The sequence below is a fragment of the Lissotriton helveticus genome, chromosome 12 (assembly GCF_964261635.1).
Source record: "Lissotriton helveticus chromosome 12, aLisHel1.1, whole genome shotgun sequence".
NCBI lineage: Eukaryota > Metazoa > Chordata > Amphibia > Caudata > Salamandridae > Lissotriton > Lissotriton helveticus.
Genome location: NC_136073.1, coordinates 18,303,362 through 18,324,377, shown reverse-complemented (window position 1 = coordinate 18,324,377; position 21,016 = coordinate 18,303,362). Strand labels below are relative to the sequence as shown.

The 21,016-nt window shown below is 46.9% G+C and overlaps 1 protein-coding gene across 1 annotated transcript in view; it reads left to right on the top strand.

Annotated features, from left to right (window-relative positions):
• Positions 1 to 21,016, top strand: part of JAK3 (Janus kinase 3) — a 279,679-nt gene that overhangs the window by 214,720 nt on the left and 43,943 nt on the right. The window contains exon 19 of the mRNA XM_078669301.1: positions 11,340 to 11,529. Coding sequence (XP_078525427.1) covers positions 11,340 to 11,529 — 190 coding nt within the window. The remainder of the gene's footprint in view (positions 1 to 11,339; positions 11,530 to 21,016) is intronic.

The window sequence follows — 21,016 nt, the reverse complement described above, 5'->3', positions numbered from 1 at the left end:
TACATTCCTTTTCTTCTTCTCCAGTACAAATATTGCATTACCTTCTCCATTTGGCAAACTCAGGCCTTGCTCATGCCTCCATCAGAGTTCACTTGGGGGCAATATCCCGTTTCAGAAGATCTTCTTCTGGCCCTTCTCTCTGGTCTCACAGATTGATCAAGCAATTTCTTAAAGGCCTCTTCGGGACTTTTCCTACTGTGAAAACGTTACCTGCTGCTTGGCAGCTCAACACAGTCCTTAATCAACTCATGAAACATACCTTTGAGCTGATACTCAGGGCTGATCTTAAGTACCTTTCTTGGAAAACTGCACTCCTTCTCGCACTTACTTCAACAAGACGAGTAAGTGAGCTCCAGGCTTTCTCAATCCAGGAGCCTTTTCTGCAGTTCAAACAGGACAGAGTAATATTACGAACAAACCCAAAATCTGTACCAAAGGTCCCGTCAGATTTCCATCTCAACGAACCTGTAGTCTTACGCTCTTTCTTTCCAAACCCCTACACTACGGCAGAGAGGACTCTGCATTCTCTGAATCTCAAACGCTGCCTAAAGTTTTATATTGAGAAGACGAAAACCTTCCGTAAAGCCAACCAGCTCTTTGTGGCCTACAGTAGACCTAGAAAAGGCCTTCCACTCACTAAACAAAGTATTTTTGCTGGATCTCTGCAGCTATTTTGTTCTGTCACAAGCAGGCGGGGCAGCCCCTGCAATCTAAAGTACGGGCCCATTCCACTAGGGCGATGTCTACATCCATGGCGCTCTTCGCATTAGTGCCTATAATAGACATTTGCAGAGCGGCAACATGGAAGACGCCGCATACATTCACCAAGCATTACTGCCTGGATCCAGAACTTATGAAGGATGCGGCAGTGGGACAAGCAGTACTTCGTCATCTATTTCGATAGAGGTGAACCTTCTTTTCATCCGACCATCCTTTTTTCGTATACGCACATTTCTCTATTGTATTTCTTGATGGTATCTTTGCTTACATTCTGATGTTTTCTATTTGTCACTTTGATATGTTATTATCTGGTGAATTTGTATCTACTGTACCATCCGAAATGTGCTTATCATTGCTTGCTACTCTGATTCAGGCATGTGAATCTATGAAAGATACACTAATACTGGATAAGAAATGCGTTACTTACCTGTAACTGCAGTTATCCAGTATTGGTATCTTTCATAGATTCACATGCAACCCTCCCACCTCCCCTGGAAGGGCACGTCTAATTCTCTCAGTAGTACTCCTACTTAGCACGGTGCTTACGAAAATCTGAGGGACAGGAGCTCCTTCCAGGAGGGTTCTAGAGGGAGGTGATAGCTGATTGGCTCTTCTCTAGAGTTTGGTCCTTTTTACAAAAGGACATGGCTATGTTACTATTTATGTCTAATGGGACATTACTTTATTTATGTACCGGGGACTCCCATCCCGATGACGGGGAAGGATTCAGGCCTCCCAGCTGACACGCCCTCCCACTAAGCTTAATACAGCGCTGCTCGGCTGCAAACGCTGTGACTCACTCCTCCTCACGGACAGAGTGGTCGCTCCCTGTGCTCCTAGCTACAACTTGGTATCGTAGCGCCGCTTCGCTGAAAAGATCTCTGCCTTAACTGAATTTGTCTTTGCCTGCTGTGTGCTAGCGCTTTGCATTATCAGCGCTATAGATATTAATATTGATTCTGGTTGTGTGCTTATACTGTCATTGGCTGGGCATCGTAGCGCCGCTTTGCTGAAGAGATCTCTGCCATAACTGTAACTGTATTTGCCTGCTGTGTACTAGCGCTCTGCATTATCAGCGCTATACTGATTCTTAGCTGTGTATTTACTCTGTCTGCGCGCCTGCCAATAGCGCTACGCTCCGCTCCTCCCCCCGCCTCCATTTTGTTGATCTGTTGTCCTCCTCGTGTGCCCGACCCGCCTCCCAGCTGACACGCCCTCGCCCCTCCCCTCCCTCCATCCATATATGACAGGTATTCTTGTGCGCAGCGTTCACGCGCAGCGACCGCGCCCAACCCGCGCCGAAGGTGCGCCAAAGGTAAGCCCGTCTACGCCCGTCCGCGCCTGGACCGCGCCCAGCGCCAGACCCCCTGCCACTCTCGCCGCCCACCCCCCCCGCATTACCTACGATGCCGCCACCCTCCTAGCCCTTAACCCCGGCCGCGCCCCCACCTGCGTCCAAGCCGCTCCTGGACGCACCCATGGACCTTTCTCCTGCTACTCCTGCAAATTCAGCAGCACCGTCACCAACACCGCTACGACCACAACACAGATTCCCGACCCCAACCACCTAGAATGCATCCTTCTCAACACCCGCTCGGTCCACAGGCACGCCATTGACCTTTGGAACCTACTAGACACCATCTCTCCTGACGTCGCCTTCCTAACGGAAACATGGATGAACGCTTCCTCCGCCCCTGACATCGCCATCGCCATCCCTGATGACTATAAGATCACACGCAAGGACCGCACCGACCATACAGGAGGTGGAATCGCTATCGTCCATAAGAAAACAATCCGCATCTCAACCAGCTCTGATGCCAACCTCGCCAACTCCGAACACCTTCACTTCCAGATCCACATCGACCCCAAGACCACACTCAGAGGCACCCTCCTCTACAGACCACCAGGTCCACGCGCAAAATTCAGTGAAGACATCACGGACTTCATCACCCCACACGCGCTCCCCTCCAAAGACTACATCCTTCTGGGAGACCTCAACTTTCACCTTGAATAGATCAACGACCGCAACACCGCCACCCTCTTAGACAACCTCGACAACCTCGGACTTAAACAACTGGTCACTTCCCCCACCCACATCGCAGGTCACACTCTCGACCCCATCTTCACCTCCAGCAACCATGTCTCCTTCAGCCACACTACGGATCTCCTCTGGACTGACCACAGCTGCGTTCACTTCACCTACAACAAGCCGAAACCCATCATCCACCTCCAACCAACTCTACAAAGAAACTGGAACAAAATCACCACAGAACAGATCTCCACATCGCTCCTTCAAACCTCCCCAGCCCTCTCTTCTAACGCCAACGAAGCCGCCTCCAACCTCACCCTTTGGTTATCCAACACCGCCGACACCTTAGCACCACTGAAAAAACGTCAACACAAACTTGGCATCAAGAAGGCCGCATGGTTCAACGACGACCTCAAGAAGTCCAAGAAACTATGCCGCTCCCTTGAAAAGGCCTGGAAAAAAGACCCATCCACCAGCAACAAGGACGCCTTCAAAAGCACCATCCGTACCCACCACCAACTGATCCGAAAAGCCAAGAAAACAGCATTCAAAGATCGACTTGACAACAAAGCCCACAACAGCAAGGAACTTTTCAACATCGTCAAGGAATTTTCCAACCCCTCGGCCAACTCCAACGACATCACCCCCTCTCAAACCCTCTGCGATTCCCTAGCCTCTTTTTTCCACAACAAGATTGCTGACATCCACAACAGCTTTGACAACCAACCCGGAAGCCAACCCACCCTACCATCAGCTGACCATCTTCCCCCCGTTAACACCCTTAACGCCTGGAAGCCAATCTCCACTGAGGACACCATCCGCCTGATGAACTCCATCCACTCTGGATCCCCCACAGACCCATGCCCTCACCACATCTTCAACAAAGCAGACTCCGTCATAGCTCCGCACCTCCGAGACGTCATCAACTGCTCCTTCAACTCCGCTACCTTCCCAGAAGACTGGAAACACGCTGAACTCACCGCCCTTCTGAAAAAACCAACAGCAGACCCCACCGAACTCAAAAACTACCGCCCCATCTCGCTCCTTCCATTCCCGGCCAAAGTCATCGAGAAAGCCGTCAACAACCAACTCGCCGCCTTCCTCGAAGCCAATAAATCCCTCGACCCCTCACAATCTGGCTTCCGAGCCAAACACAGCACTGAGACCGCCCTCATCGCAGCAACAGACGACATTCGAACTCTGCTGGACAATGGAGACACAGTCGCCCTCATCCTCCTCGACCTCTCTGCAGCCTTCGACACAGTCTGCCACAGCACCCTTTTACAACGCCTCAGAAACATCGGAATCCAAGGAAAGGCACTGGAATGGATCACTTCGTTCCTCACCGGAAGAACCCAGAGAGTCCGCCTCCCACCTTTCAAGTCCGAGGCCACCGAAGTCATCTGCGGCGTACCACAAGGATCCTCACTCAGTCCCACCCTCTTCAACGTATACATGAGCCCCCTCGCGGCCATCGCCCGCCAACACAACCTCAACATCATCTCTTACGCGGATGACACTCAACTGATCCTATCTCTCACCAAGGACCCCAGCACCGCCAAAACTAACCTACACGAAGGAATGAAAGAAGTCGCCGAATGGATGAAACAAAGCCGTCTGAAACTGAACTCAGACAAAACAGAAGTCCTCATCTTAGGTAAATCCCCCTCTGCATGGGACGACTCCTGGTGGCCGGAAGCCCTCGGAAATGCACCCATCCAGACAGACCACGCACGGAACCTTGGCGTCATCCTGGATTCTTCACTCTCAATGAACAAACAAGTCAGCGCCGTATCCTCTTCCTGCTTTAACATTCTTCGCATGCTCAGAAAAACATTTCGCTGGATCCCCTCCGAAACAAGGAAAACAGTCACCCACGCTCTAGTCACGAGCCGACTGGACTACGGAAACACCCTCTACGCAGGTACCACCGCTAAACTCCAGAAGAAACTACAACGAATCCAAAACGCCTCAGCCAGGCTCATATTAGACATCCCACGCAACGAACACATCTCTGGTCACCTTAAAGACCTCCACTGGCTACCCGTCAATAAGAGGATTACTTTCCGACTGCTTACCCACGCACACAAATCACTCTACGACATCGGACCAGATTGCCTCAACTCTCGACTGTCCTTTTACACCCCCTCCCGACAACTTCGCTCTTCCAGCCAAGCCTTCGCCACTGTACCTCGCATCAACAAGACCACCATGGGAGGCAGATCCTTCTCATACCTGGCTGCCAAAACATGGAACTCACTCCCCGCTTACCTCCGCCTCACCCAGAATCACCTAGCGTTCAGAAAGCAGCTTAAAACGTGGATATTTGACAAATAATCCTCCTCCCCTTCCTAAGCGCCTTGAAACCCTCTGGGTATGTAGTGCGCTATATAAATGTTATGACTTGACTTGACTTGACTTGACTATGTGAATCTATGAAAGATACCAATACTGGATAACTGCAGTTACAATCAATCAATCAATCATGCCATTTGTATAGCGCACTACTCACCCGGGAGGGTCTCAAGGCGCTTGGGGGGAGGGGTATGCTACTGCTCGAACAGCCAGGTCTTGAGTTGTTTCCTGAAGGCGAGATGGTCCTGGGTCAGCCGAAGGTGGATGGGGAGGGAGTTCCAAGTCTTGGCAGCCAGGTAAGAGAAGGATCTTCCTCCGGCGGTGGCTATTCGGATGCGTGGTACGGCTGCGAGGGCGAGGCTGGTGGACCGTAGCTGGCGGGTGGGCGTGTAGAAGGTCATGCGGTCGTTGAGGTACTTGGGGCCCAGGTCGTGGAGAGACTTGTGTGCGTGGGTGAGGAGCCGGAACGTGATCCTCTTGTCGACGGGGAGCCAGTGCAGGTTCCTCAGGTGGCTGGAGATGTGGCTTCGTCCGGGGACATCCAGGATGAGTCGGGCGGAGGCATTCTGGATGCGCTGGAGTCTTTTCTGTAGCTTGGCTGTGGTTCCGGCGTAGAGGGCGTTTCCGTAGTCCAGTCGAATGGTGAAGAGTGCCTGGGTGACCGTCTTCCTGGTCTCGGTGGGGATCCAGCGGAAGATCTTGCGAAGCATACGCAGGGTGTTGAAGCACGATGAGGAGACGGCGTTGACTTGTCTGGTCATCGAGAGGAAGGGGTCCAGGATGAAGCCCAGGTTGCGTGCGTGGTCGGTTGGTTTGGGTGCGGTGCCCAGGGCTGGGGGCCACCAGGAGTCGTCCCAGGCGGAGAGCGAAGATCCCAGGATGAGGACTTCCGTCTTGTCCGAGTTCAGTTTCAGGCGGCTGTTCTTCATCCACTCGGCGACGTCTTTCATCCCTTTGTGTAGGCAGGTTCTGGCGGTGTCGGGGTCTCTGGTGAGGGAGAGGATCAGCTGGGTGTCGTCGGCGTAAGAGAACGCATTTCTTACCTCTCTTCATTTGTCGGATTGGCTCCTCACCACGCTGAATTTGGAAATTTGAGCCTACCTGAACATTGCAACGCAATACTGCAGAACTCTCAAGCTCCTTCCATACTCAAATGCTATACTGCAACATAGAAGAGATTTTGTGCATGGTGTGTTACCCTTCATTGCATCCGCTTTCATCTTCACTGGAGCAAGTGTTGCCTTATCTCTTACACCTAGCCAAAGCAGGGCTCTCGCACTCTCCCATAAAAGTTCACCTTGCTTCAATATTCAGATATAGAATGCACTCGGATCAATCTTCCTTGTGGTCTAATAGACTCATCAAAGAATTTATGAAAGGTCTCTTTAGGGTCTATCCAACTGTTAAACCTCCTCCAGTACTGTGGCAGCTGAATACAGTTCTGTCACAGCTTATGTGACCTCCATTCAAACCAGTGCACAAATGTGAGTTAACGTTGCTCTCTGGGAAGGTGGCTTTTCTGTTGGCCATTACGCCAGCAAGATGTATTAGCGAAATCAAGGCATTAACTATAAACTAACCATATCTCCAGTTCCTGCCAGACAGGGTTATACTGCATACTAATCCTTCTTTCATACCAAAAGTGCCTTCCTCTTACTTCCACAATGAGCCTATAATCCTACCTACGTTCTTTCTTAATCCGTCTTTGGCAGCGGAGAGAGCTCTCCATTCATTGGACATTAACCGCTGCTTGAAATTTTATCTGCATAGAAAAAGGATTTTCCGTAAATCCTATCAATTGCTCATATCCTTCTCTGCACCTTGAAAAGGACAGGCCTTGACTAGAACAAGCATTTCTTGATGGGTCACTTCACTTATTGTCTTCTGCCATGAAAAGGCTGGCCATCCGTTGCCTGCAAGGGTGCAGGCTCAGTTGACGAGGAAGGTGGCAACTTCATCAGCCCTGTTTGCAGGAGCATCTCTACCTGACATATGCAGGGTAGCAGCATGGGCGAAGGCGCACACGTTCACGAAGCATTACTGCCTCAGGTTGGAGGAAGGCAGATATAGCTGTTGGGCAGGCTGCACTTCGTCCCTTACTATACATATATATATATTTATATGTTTTTTACTTGCACTATATGTATAGGTATTTATGCAAATGATTTCATGTTTCTATTCTTGCCTTAGGGTGTTTATCTTTGACGTCATGGTGGGATAGTTCGCCTTCCCAAACCCATTATTTTATTTTATTGTTTATATACTGCTAACTAGTCAGATTCAAGCATGTGAATCTATAAAAGATACAATACTGGAGAAAAAACATGTTACTTACCTGTACACTGTGGTTCTCCAGTATTGATATCTTTTATAGATTCCCATTGACCCTCCCTCCTCCCCGTTCAAGCTCACCTTTTTACCTCCGAGTAATCGTTATATACACTTGTGCTCGAAATCTGAGGTATGATGGCTCTTTATGGAAAGGTTACTCTGAGGTCTCTGCTCTGATTGGCTGAACTTTGGATGCTATAAAATGAGGTTGAAAGGTTGCTAAATTGTGTTTTACTTTCTATGGCGGTCTATGGTAATGTCTTTAATACTGCTATTTGTACTGTTTCCGTGGGACTCCAACCATGACGACGGGGGAGATTCAGGCAGGTGAATCTATAATAGATATCAATACTGTAGAACCACAGTGTACAGGAAAGTGACATGTTTATACTCACCATGCATTACCCTTCCATTTAGTGTACTTATTCCTGAAAGGCGGCGGTTTGTGAAAATAACACATACAACCTTATTGTGGGTGATCCTATCCTTGGTCTACTGGATTTATGTTAGATTTTCAAGATATCCACTTAACATAATCGAGCATACGTTAAATCTATATAGAACTAAGGGGCATATTATCAACAACTAGTGATATTTATCGCTAAATAAACTTAGCGAAATTTTTTCTATCGCCGTGCATCGCTGGATTTTATCGCAGAGATAACGTGCTAGTAGCAACGTTTATCTCAAATGCGATAAAATATCCGGCAATAGCGGCAAAATGTGTGAATATCGCTGGAAATCCAGCAATATTCAGGCATTATCGCAAATAGGGTCTTAACCTGAATATCCACCTCCCATTGCATATACAGGTTAAGAAGTGGTCGGAGCAGGCGTTAGGTTTTGGCGATATTCGCGCTTAGCGCGATTTTTTTTATCGCTACGCCCGCGTTGATAATAGGCAATAGCGATGTTAGCGACTGCTTTCAGTCGCTAACAGGTGGGGTACGCCCACTTTGCATGTCATTAGCGATAAATATCGCTGACATGCCAAGCGGGCCCCAAACCGCTCGCTATCACCTAAAAGCTGTTGCTAACTAATGTTAGCGACAGCTTGCTAATAGGTCGATGAAATTATCGCCGCTTTGCGGCCGAAAACGGCAGCGAAAGCGGCGATAATCTCATATCGCCCGCCTTGATAATATGCCACTAATTTCTTTATGGTGATCTTGAATATCCGGCGCGCAGTCTGACCACCTATGGCCACTTTCAACAACCCTGCCAGAGCCCTTCGCTTCTGGAATGGTTTATCAGTCTCTCTCACAATGGCCACACCCCCCTCCCGTCAAATGTAAGACTATTAATAATAAACTTCATCTGACATAAATATTGTAGCCTAAATTTCGTTTACAAATATTTTGGGTGAAGATATTGCATTACTGTTTCCAAATGGACAACATTGTTATAAACATTTGTTAGGACACTATTGGACTGAATAGGGTTTTGCGGTTTTACCTCCTTCCATCCGGGTGGCGGAGTACATTACATCACCCGTCCTGACTGGCAGGAGACAGTCATGTTTAGAGATCATCATATACCAGAGGTGATGTCTGTACCTTCAGAGAAACCACCATCATGGTGGTTCATCTGAAGATACCAAACGTTTGGTGGTTGGCCGCCGATGGTTGTATTGGTGACCCATCTAACGTTTAGTTTTTTTAAAACAAAGGGGCATATTATCAAGAGGGTTTATCTCCGCTTTTTTGGCTTTAAAAGCCAAGAAAGCGGAGATAAAATTATCTCCCTATTACCTAGCTGTCGCTAACACCAGTTAGCGACAGCTAGTAGGAGATAGCGACCATCTTGGGCCCCACTTTGCATGTCAGTGATATTTATCACTAATGACATGCAAAGTGGGCGTGCCAAGATGTTAGCGACTGGAAACAGTCGCTAACATCGCTATCTCCTATTACCAACTTTTGGAGATATTCGTGGTAAGTGCGAATATCTCCAAAAGCTAACACCTGCCCTGAGCAGTTCTTAGCCATGTTATCCAATGGGAGGTGGATAACATGGCTAAGAGCATTAGCTCGGTAATGCATGAATATCGCTGACTTTTCAGCGATATTCATGCATTGCGGCCGTTTTTTATCGCATTTGCGATAAACCTTGGTAATACCAAGGTTTATCTGCGATAAAAATCGCCGCAGCTTAGCGGTAAAATTGTATCTCTAACCAAGCAATAGCGATAATTATCGCTATTGCTTGGTAATATGCCCCAAACTCCCAAAACGGAAGTATGTTTTTGTAAAAAAATAACTAGTGACCCACACAGCAAGGCAGCTTTTTTTCCTTGATTTTTTGGGGTCATTATTGACATTTTTCTGTTAATCCCTGCCAGATTTACCCTGAAAGTAATGGACAGAAAAAATAGAACAGACCGTCTACCCCCAAATAACGCAGGTGGTGTAACCCATTATAATCTGGTATAATATTCATCTTTCAATGGTAGAAGACATATCTTACATGGGGGGATTCACATGACAATGCTTCACCGTGCATCAAGATGCATACTTCCTCATCGTTCCCAAGTCCCAGGAAAAAGAAGGGGATTGGTTGGGATCTAACGCCCTTGGAACTGGGGCAGTTTAGATCTTAACATCATTAGCTCTGAGAGTTGCCAGCTTTCTGGCTGAAGGAGGGTGTTGAACCATAAGGCATGACTTTACACCTTCTTGCAGCATCACCTGAAGTGACATTAGCAGGAGAAGCACTCTATGTGTGGGAGGCAGCTATTGCCCCAGTATTGGAACTTTCATGGATTCCCATGCTTTTGTATCAAAAGGAGGCGGATATGCTACAAAAGGGAATGAGGCCTAGGCCTTTTTTCTTTCTCTTTTGTACCTGCTGCTATGTTATTTGTGTTACCGAGACTCCCATTCCGACGACGGGGAATGATACAAAGCATGGGAATCTATGAAAGTTACCAATACTGGGGAACCAAAGTTACAGGTAAGTAACTTGTTTTCTTCTGTGTGTGGGAGTAGCTATAGTGGATGTTGCCATTGTGCAGTTATAATTAGCTCAGATTTTTCATAGGAAAAGTGCTTTTTGTTTTACAAATAACTTTAGCGCCGTTTGACTAATCGGCACTAAAATAATATTTCATCCACCATGGCTCCTTCATGAAAAGTTTGCACTGAACTGTTGAGAGGGGGCAGCCGCAGCCCGTCGTTACGGGCAGAGGGGCCCCACATCTCCATCTCTTTCTGACGCTGGAACAGTGTCTGTCAGACTGAGCAAAGGACAGTCTGACAGACACTCTTCATGATCCGATCAGGCAGCAAGGCTCTGTAACATGCACTGTATGCGCAGGCACCTGCTGCCTGAGCCGAAATATGCTGGGCGGAAAATGTCACAGCCGGGTGGGCGTGACCGTATCAGCCTGGCAAAGTCTTCTATGAGACTCCCTCTTATGATGAGGCGAAGCGTCACTGATAGACCCGGACCTGGGTGCTTTCTTTTTAAGCCCTGATGCCAAGGGCAGAGTGTCCAGCAGTGACCTTTGTCACAAAGTGGGTGGGGGTCAGCAACTCTCACTGACCCCAAGCCACTCTGTGACGAGATAAGGAATGTCCTCCTCTCATTGCCAGGACCTCGACAAGAAACAAGAAAAAAAATGCTGAAAGGAATTACACCAGGTCTGACACAAAAATTAGAATTTTACTCAGAAAGCATGCTTTTTGTGATCTGGTGCTGCGGGTGTGCACAGTGGGGGTTGGGCTCTGATGGGGGGTTGGCCGTCTTCAAATGAAAGGACACTCTAACCCCCTCCCTGGAAGAGGTCTGATGTTAAGAGTTGGACCAGATCCTTAGAGAGTTCAAGCTGTGTACCCTGTGAAAAGTGACTGGATTTAGAGGGTGAGATCTCAGACCATTCAATGAGACTTTTTGTTGGTTTCAGGGTAACTTTGGCAGTGTGGAGCTGTGCCGGTACGACCCACTGGAGGACAACACCGGGGACTTGGTGGCCGTGAAAAAGCTGCAGCACAACACAGCCGAGCACCTACGCAGCTTCCAGCAGGAGAGCGAGATCCTCAAGGCACTAAGCAACGACTTTATCGTCAAGTATAAAGGTGTATGCTACGGGGCAGGTGAGAGGCCAAGTAGGCACATGGATGGGCTAAGGAGCAATCCACAGGGGCAAGTGAGAGGAATGTAGAGAACAGGTGCTAGACTATCACAGAGCCGTGAGTGCAAGTAAGGGGCCTACAAGGACCCACAGGGGTAGGGGAGAGGCCTGTAGGGATATGGAGGGGCTGATGAGAAATTGTAGAGGTATTAAGAGGGACAGATATGAGGACTCCAGAGGCCTGGGTGGCAGGTGAGAGGCCAGACAGAAAGCCAAGGGCAGGGGAGAGGCCTAGACGAGTATGTGATGCTCCTGCCTATACTGTGCCTAGTGCCGGTGTCTGTTAGCGAGAGAAGCTTGCACTGAAACTGCTGCCTGAGGGGTATTTGTTCCGTTACTGAGCGAAGCTTGCACTTTAGAGTTTTATAAAGTGCAAACTTGACCCAAAGGTATCAAATATCAGAGCACTTTACACGAGGACAGTTGCAGTTGCAGTTGCAGTTGCGTTACATGAGGACACATTCATTTTTGTTAGGCACGGTGAGATTAAGTGATTTGCCCAGAATCACAGGATGTTGCGCGTCCTAGTGAGACTCGAACCTGGCTCCACAGATTTGAAGTCGACCGCCCTAGCCATTAGGCCAACTCCTCTCCCCAGTTGTGGATCGTATGCGGCCAGTCCTCTGTGTGGGTGGGAAGCACATGACCGAATAGTAACAGTGAAATCACGATTTGCCTTTGAAACAGCAAATGGAACTGTGCCTGATTCAGAGTAGTTGTGTTGGACGCTAGGGTTACCTTACTATGGTCAGCTAATGATTAAGGTGACCCTCAGAAGACAGCTTTCTTTCATCCATGATTCTATTTGTGTCCAGATAGGCTATTAGACATATCTTCAGAAGTCGTGTCCCTTATCCTACAAGAAAGCCTTTGTCATGAATGTCATGAAAAACCTGGATTGCTTGGAGAAGATCCTAAAAATGATGCTCAGCTTTGGAGATGTGTGTCTGTGAGCAGACCCTGCTTACTTTTATGAGTCCTCAGTCCCTCGCTAGCCCTCAACCTTGTGCCTCAATGGGGAAACATCCTTTATCACGCGGATTTTACTCCGCGTGGCTTTTAGAACGCGTCCGTTACAACGTAAGTCATAACCACGACTTGCGCTGGAGGGCGCTACAGGATTAAGAATAGTATATTTACTATTCCAACACCTTCCCTAGTGTCCACGGGGACTGGTGTTAGAATAGTAAATTATACTATTCTAAATCCGCGCCCCCAACGCAAGTCATTGTAACGACTTGCGTTGTAAGGGACGCGTTGTAAAGGAACGCGTTGTGACGGTACGCGTCGTACGGTCATACATCCGCCTCAGTGTATACTTGGTATTTCAACCCCCTCCCACAGTCCTCCGTCCATCCCTGTCCACTCCCTATCTGGGACTTGTTTCTATCCTGGTTTCCCACCCCTTAAAGATAGCCCACACTGTGCTGTCCCTTCCTCCCTCTCTCGCTGCTCACTCCTGAATTATTTTCATATCCCAGTTTCCAGGTACTTGGAGACATGTCCTTCGCCCCAGACTCTGATGTTCCTCTGTCCCTCGCTGGCATGCCCTTTCACTGCACACTCTGCTCTTGCACCCTCCCTTACAGCTCACACCTGGATTCTTCTAACCTGGTCTCCGCTCTGTGGAAACGTCCTTTCCCCATGGGCTCTGCTCTTGGTCCCTCACTCCCATGCTGCTCACGCCAAGTATCATCCTTGTTGCCCGCTCCTTGGAAATGTCTTTTTATGCATACTCTGTTCTCCCTTATTCCCTCGCTGCTCACTCCTGGATTCTTTAACCTATCCTGGTCACTTGTTCCTTGGAGACATGTTTCACCCCAGATTCTGCTCTTGCTCCATCCCTCGCTGCTCACTCCTGGATTCTTTAACCTATCCTGGTCACTTGTTCCTTGGAGACATGTTTCACCCCAGATTCTGCTCTTGTTCCATCCCTCGGTGCTCACTCCTGGATTCTTTAACCTGTCCTGGTCACTCGTTCCTTGGAGACATGTTTCACCCCAGATTCTGCTTTTGCTCCATCCCTCGCTGCTCACTCCTGGATTCTTTAACCTATCCTGGTCACTCGTTCCTTGGAGACATGTTTCACCTCAGATTCTGCTCTTGCTCCATCCCTCGTTGTTCACTCCTGGTTTCTTTTACCTATCCTGGTCACTCGTTCCTTGGAGACATGTTTCACCCCAGATTCTGCTCTTGCTCCATCCCTCGCTGCTCACTCCTGGATTCTTTAACCTATCCTGGTCACTCGTTCCTTGGAGACATGTTTCACCCCAGATTCTGCTCTTGCTCCATCCCTTGCTGCTCACTTGTGGTTTCTTTAACCTATCCTGGTCACTCGTTCCTTGTGTGGTGTTGGGTTCAAATCAGGCCTACATACTCTGCTAAGCTCTCAAACCTCTTTTAGTATAGAAGTTGGCACGGACACTGGAAAAGGTAAAAGACAAGTTTATTAAGACCCCATGGGGTGGTGATACATTCCTACCGCACCCTTCGGCAGTGTAAGAAGTAGCACACCGAACATTGGTGCGCGACCTCTTTTATACAGTTTAATAGCAAAAAAAAGATAGGCGGTCACAAGTTACACATTTTAGGTACATATAAGGTCATTTTTGGAACACAGCCAGCATGTGGGAGGAGTTAAATAGCACTGGTCAGTTAGTACCAACATTCCTAAAGAGTGACCAGTAAATGCATGATGCGCATGTGCGTTTGACCAGTACTAAAAATAGCCTGTTGCCGAGCAGAATAAGGGACCATGGGTATCAAGAAAGGACAAAAGGGCACACTGACCACGAGGCAGCGTGTTCATAGAAAACGGAAGTCAGAGGGATTCAAAATGGCCCCCGTTCGTTTTGGTCAAGTTAACAGAAAAGACCGTGTAGCTGTGCTAAACGCTAACTCAGGAGCTGCCAAAACACGACAGACGGCCCTTTTAGCGTTTAGCAAAAGCTACCTCATACTGAACATAATCAGAATGTTCATCATCAATGTTAATAGCCATTATTTTCAATACTTCGTCGTTGATCAGTTTCTCTTGCTTAACAATAGCTCGTTTGGACGGAATACAGGCTGTGATACATACAGAACATAATGTAGGGCCGCATTGAATACATAGACAAAGGGTAAATAGTACTCCAAGGAAAACACAGAGAATCGTTAATAATTTCCAACCCCAAGTAGTAAGCAGAGTCCAGAACCACCCAGAAAAAGTCCATGCTCCATTTTCTGGATGGATCTCAGCAGCTATCTTATGTAATTTCGTAATTGAATCATACACAGAAGGTGAGTTATCTGGCGCATACACACAACAACTACTCCAGATGACGCGGCATGCTCCACCCCTATCAGCTAGTATCACATCTAGATCCATTCGATTCTGGAGCGCTACAATTCTGGTAATTTGCAATTCCTCAGTAATATTCTCTAAAGCAGAGGCAGTTTCATTGGCGACAGCTTCCACCACACGTGTAAGCCGCCTTATCTTCCTGCTATTCAGTGCAGCTCCTACAAATGAAAATAACCCCAAGTTGAAATCTACATATTGTTGTAAAGTGGTATCAGTCTGATCAATTTCATCAAGATCTAATGTTCGTTTAACTCTGTTCAGCACGAAATCATGGTACAGAACGTAATCATTGTGATACATGGGAGGAGCAATAAACACAGGTGGTAATACAAAAGCTATATAACATGTTCCCAACCCTCCCAATGGTAGACGATGGTATCCCTTATTTCCACAAATGAAATATGTGTTACGTGAAGCTACAAATGCAATTCCAATCGGTGTATCAAAGGTAAGTGTAATATTACATTCACTGCGACCTACAGGGATTGTACCTTTATTTCTAACACACAAATCTGCTTTTGTATCAATGACTGTTATCATATGCAAATTCGTCACATTTATAAATCTTTGATTCGTATATACACGAGGTGTAGAAACATTGTCCGGACTAAACTCTTCCCATTCAAATTTAGTTCCTTCAGCGTGTGGATAGCCTTCTTTATCGTTATAGCATATTTTATTCAATCGAAAAAGTAGTCCACCTTTCGTTGGCCATCTCAAGGTGAAGAGAAGAGTGTACCAAGCATGACAAGAACCATTATGAGAAAACGGGAGAGGAATGAGTGGTGTTCCTCCCTTCTTCTGATGTCCGGGCAACATTCCACATACCCAACAATTGGACATGTTGGTCATGTTGTGAGTATGATGCAAAATCTGAATAAAGCTGTTATTCAAATAAGTCTGCCTATGTCTTTCCTCGTGAAAAGGCAAAGTAAAATGGAAATGTTCAGATGGACTCGGAGTGGTGGGCAGCAAATGTTCTCGTACAGGAAACAATAGTTCTATAGTCCAAGCTAATACTGCAATCACCACTACGGTCAAGACAAAAAAAACAGCACCAAGAATTCTCCCTTTTCGTGTCGAAGGAGATGCCATAGTTCACAAAACAATATTCTTCAAAAGCAACACTAAGCGGAAAAATAAAAACGATGGTTCTGGACCGAGGCTGCCGTTGATTTGTTCTCCGGGATTCAAGACGGGTGTCGCTACACTGGGTAGAACTGATCCCCCCCCCTTGATATTCCCGGCTTCCGTTTCACAAACCTCAGAGCGGTTACCAACCAGTTTCAAAAACACAAAAGGGAATCTTATTTCCTGGGACGTAGATTGTACTTCACTTTATCAGAAACAACGTGGTCCGGGAAGGCTCCCTCCAATTCATCAGGCGTGACAGCTGGGCTCTTTTCTGTATCCAAAATCTTTCTGTAGTCGGATAGCACCACAGGGCTCACCAGATCCGGAGAGACACGTCGGCAGTGCGTTGAATGTATCCACCGCTTCTTGTTGGTGACTCTCACAGCAGTTCGAGTAGCCAGCAGCACTTGTTCAGGGCCATGCCATCTCGGTTCCAAACTGCTGGATCGCTCAAATACTTTGACCATCACGTGGTCCCCAGGGCGGAGATCGTGAGCCTCACCAGTGGAGTTATCAGGGAGCGCCTCTCGAACCTGTTGATGAATAGAAAGCAAATCATTTGTTAATCGTGCCAAATAATCGTTCATCATTACACAAGGCACATCATGTATTAAACGAGGTTTTGGAACTCCCCAAATATTCATCGGCCTTCCAAACACCACTTCATAGGGTGTGAGGCCAGATCGAGAATGTGGGACTGATCGAATGGACAGCAATGCCAGAGGCAAAGCATCCGGCCATTTCAGAGATGTGGATGCCACTATCTTTGCTAGCTTCAGTTTCAGAGTTGCATTGTATCTCTCGACCAAACCTGCTGATTGTGGGTGAAAGACTGCGTGGAATCGTTGTCTGATTCCCAATCCTTTCAGGATGTACTCCATTACTTTCCCAATGAAATGAGGACCATTATCACTCCACATAAGTTTACAAACACCATAGCGCGGGAAGTACTCTTTGAGTAACACCTTAGCTGTTGTCAATGCTGTATTGTCTTTCGTAGGGTAAGCCTCAATCCATTTGCTGAAGGCACACACCACCACTAGGACATACCTAAGATTATTACAGCGCTCCAGCTGGATGTAATCCATTTGCAGTACTTCGAATGGTGCAGTAGGTGGAACAAACCCTCCTTTTGGAGTATGAGTCCCTTGTCCAGGATTGTGCTGTAAACATTTCAGACAAGTCTGTACTACTCTCTTAGCCGTGCTTGCAATATCAGCATTTTCCCAAACTCGTGTAAGCAATTTAGTAATTGCGAGAGCTCCAATGTGTGCCAGCCCGTGTGTCATTTGCACCATTGTTTGTAAATAGGCCATGGGTAGTTTCCATCTCTCCATATCTTTACTACGCCAGCAACCCTCATCATCCAATACTCCTTCAGTGGCCCATTTCATAAGTTCTGCCTCAGATGCAGACTTCTGTATATCTAATATTTCTTCTCTAGCATCATGCCACCGCTCGGCTTGTGACTTCACCACATACATGGGGGAATTATTTTGCAGCATAGCGGTCTCTCTCGCAATGCGATCTGCGAAAGCATTGCCTTGTCCTATTTTGTCCGTCACCTTTTTGTGTGCACTGCATTTCACTATTGCTACTTTCTTTGGACATAACAGTGCATTCAGGAGATCGCGTACCAATTCTCCATGCATGATGTGTACTCCGTGTGAAGTCAAAAATCCTCGTTCCTTCCAGAGTAGGCCAAAATCATGCACTACTCCAAAAGCGTAACGACTATCCGTGTAAATGTTCACACATAGTCCAGCACTTAACTCACATGCTTTCGTTAAGGCTATCAGTTCAGCTGCTTGAGCCGATTTCTGGGGTATTCGTGCTGCTTCTACAACTGTCTTAAGTGTCGTGATCGCGTAGGCTGCAGAAGTCGTACCATCTGGTAACCTCACGCACGATCCATCAACCCACAGTTCCCCATCTACATCTGGAAACGGTGTATCCTGTAAATCGATACGACCCTTTGTCTGTTCCTCAGTCAGAAAAACACAATCATGTTGTTCTTCCTTCTGAGTTTCAGCAACAGGATCCGGCAGTAAAGTAGCAGGATTCAGTGTCGTACATCGTTTTAGTGTGATGTGCGGCGCCAACAATGTTAGCTCATATCCTGTCAAACGGGCGCTGGTTAGATGCTGTGTTTTCGTTTGATTCAGTAACGCATCTACCGCATGGGGAACTAACACCAACAATTTGTGTGACAAAACTATTCCCTCACTTTGTCGTATCGCAACTGCTGTTGCTGCAACTGCTCGAAAACATCCAGGCAATCCTCGAGCCACAGGGTCGAGTACCGCCGAGAAGTATGCACAAGGCCTCTGTTTGTCTCCGTGTGTCTGCACTAACACTGACAATGCGCACCCATCCTTCTCGTGTACATACAATGTGAAAATCTTCGTGTAATCAGGTGTACCTAACACTGGTGCAGAACAAAGAACTTGTCTTAATTGTTCAAAAGCATTCTGACATTCATCCGTCCATTCAATGGGGATCGGTGTATCTTTAGACAACAATGCCAACAATGGTTTAACGATATGTGAAAAACCCAATATCCATTGCCTACAAAAAGACGTCAAACCTATAAAGGCACGAACATCCTTCTGGGTGCGAGGAACTGGAGTGTCTAGGATTGCTTGAATTCGATCTGGTGTCAATGCACGGCCCTCCTTAGACAAAAGATGACCGAGGTAGGTCACCTTTGGTCTACAATATTGCAGCTTTTTCTTCGAAACTTTATGATTATGTTTGGCCAGGAAGGAAAGCAAGGAAAAGGTACTCTTCTCACATTGTTCTGGCGTGTCTGCAGCAAGTAAGATATCATCTACATATTGAATAAGAGCCACTCCATCTTGTAATTCAAAGGAATCAAGCTGTCTTTTTAATGCCTGACTATAAATGCTAGGACTTTCAGTATAGCCTTGAGGAACTCGACAGAATCTGTACGATTTATTGTTTAATGTAAAGCCGAATAGATATCGACTATCAGAATGTACAGGGATCGAAAAGAAAGCATTCTTCAAATCGATGACTGTAAAAGTAGTTGCCGTCGATGGAACCAACGTAAGCAACGTGGTGATGTCAGACACCACCGGGTATTGAGGCACTACTATCTTGTTTATTTCCCTCAAATCAATAATGAAACGGTAAACCTTAGCATCTGTATCTCTTTTAAGGATCGGTAAAATGGGGCTATTGCAAACATTGTAGGGGACTTCCTCAACTACTCCTGCCGAAATCAAATCATTTACAATGTGTATCAAAGCAAGTTCACCCTCTCGGGAAATCTTATATTGTGGGACACGTGGTAGAGATACTCCCTCCTTTACAGTAATACGTACTGGAGGAATTATCATCTGCCCCACATCCGTATCGGAAGTGGCCCACAGCGTTTTCGGTAAGGAGGCCAGTACTTCAGATTCATGGAGGAAACACACTCGCTCTAATTCTGGGTAATTCTCATTCAACACAACTCGCACTCCTTCTGGGGCACAGCGAATAGTGGCTCGAAAGTGTTTTAACATATCGAGTCCCATAATATTATCTGGTGTATTTGGAGACAACAAAAAGGGACAAGGGGCAGCAAATTTATCAACATGAAATGCAACTGGTTGAGACAGTGGGCTAGAAGTAGGTGTTCCATCGAACCCTATAGCTGTAATTACCTCGCCAGACAGGGGAGCCCTTGGAACCATGTATTTGGACAAGGCGCTACGAGTAGCTCCTGTATCGACCAGAAATTGATCAGTAGAACCCAGAACATGTGCTTCTATATATGGACCCCTTTGATCAACTGGTACCTCAACCGATTCCACACCCCATCCTACGCAATCCTATGCATAGTGCTCATCCCGTGGTTCAGCAGAACCACCCTCATTTATCTGATATTGATTACGATTATCAAACGTATTATAATCTGTCTGACCACGACCCCTTGCTCCATATCCTCCGCGATCATTCGTGCCATAACCTCCTCTTGACCCCCCATAATTATTTCTAGACCTCCCACTTCCTCGTCCCCTCAAATTACGTTGCTCTCGAAACACCGGACAGTCTGCAATCCAATGCCCAAACTGTTTGCAGTATGCACATTGATTCACAGAAATGTCAGAACGAGGGGGAGGAGCATTACTGTATGATCCTCGCCCTCCTCTATTGTTTCCTCTCGTAGCCTGAACCTGAGCTAACATTACCTTCGTCTTCAAATCCTTCGCCTTCTTTTCACTACTTTCTTTTGCCTCCAATTCCTGTCGTTCATAATATTGAGCCATAGTCAATAAAGAAGCAGGGGTTGCTGTGGTCCATGAACTTTCACTCGCTTTTAATCGTTTCGCAATCTCCGGTAGGAGATTAGCCACATATTTATCAACGAATAAGTGCCTGCCTGTATCTTCTGTCAATGATTGACCACTGTAATCATGGAACGCTTCCTCGAAGCGAGAGAAAAAATCAGAAACCGATTCATCCATTTTTTGTGTACAAGAAGCTAACATAGTCCAATCATTCTTTTTAGCGGGAGCAAGAGTCTTTAATTTTGTTAGTATGGCCTGTGGAAGGTCTAATATTAATTGGCACGGCTTACATGCTGGTTCTCTATCTAAATCAGCCTGAACAAGATCTTTCCAAGTGGCCCCGAGAGTCGTGAGGTCATCAAACTTACGAATCGCTCTCCACATATCAGGAGGCAATATCAACTCGAAAAACAGGTCAATATCAACTAACGTCATAATACACGAAGAAATCGCGCTTTCAACATTTTCATAAAAAGCCGCAGGATTTTTACGGGGATCAGGTAAAGCATTCTTAAGTGCCATAACATCTGCTCTATTCCAAGGCGTATAAACCCAGTTATATATAAAATACCCTTTCGCATCTTTGGATCTTTTATCATCATCTGTGCCATCCCCTTTATGAGGGACATATAAAGGCGCAGCTTCTCGCATAGGTCTAACATTAGTCGCAG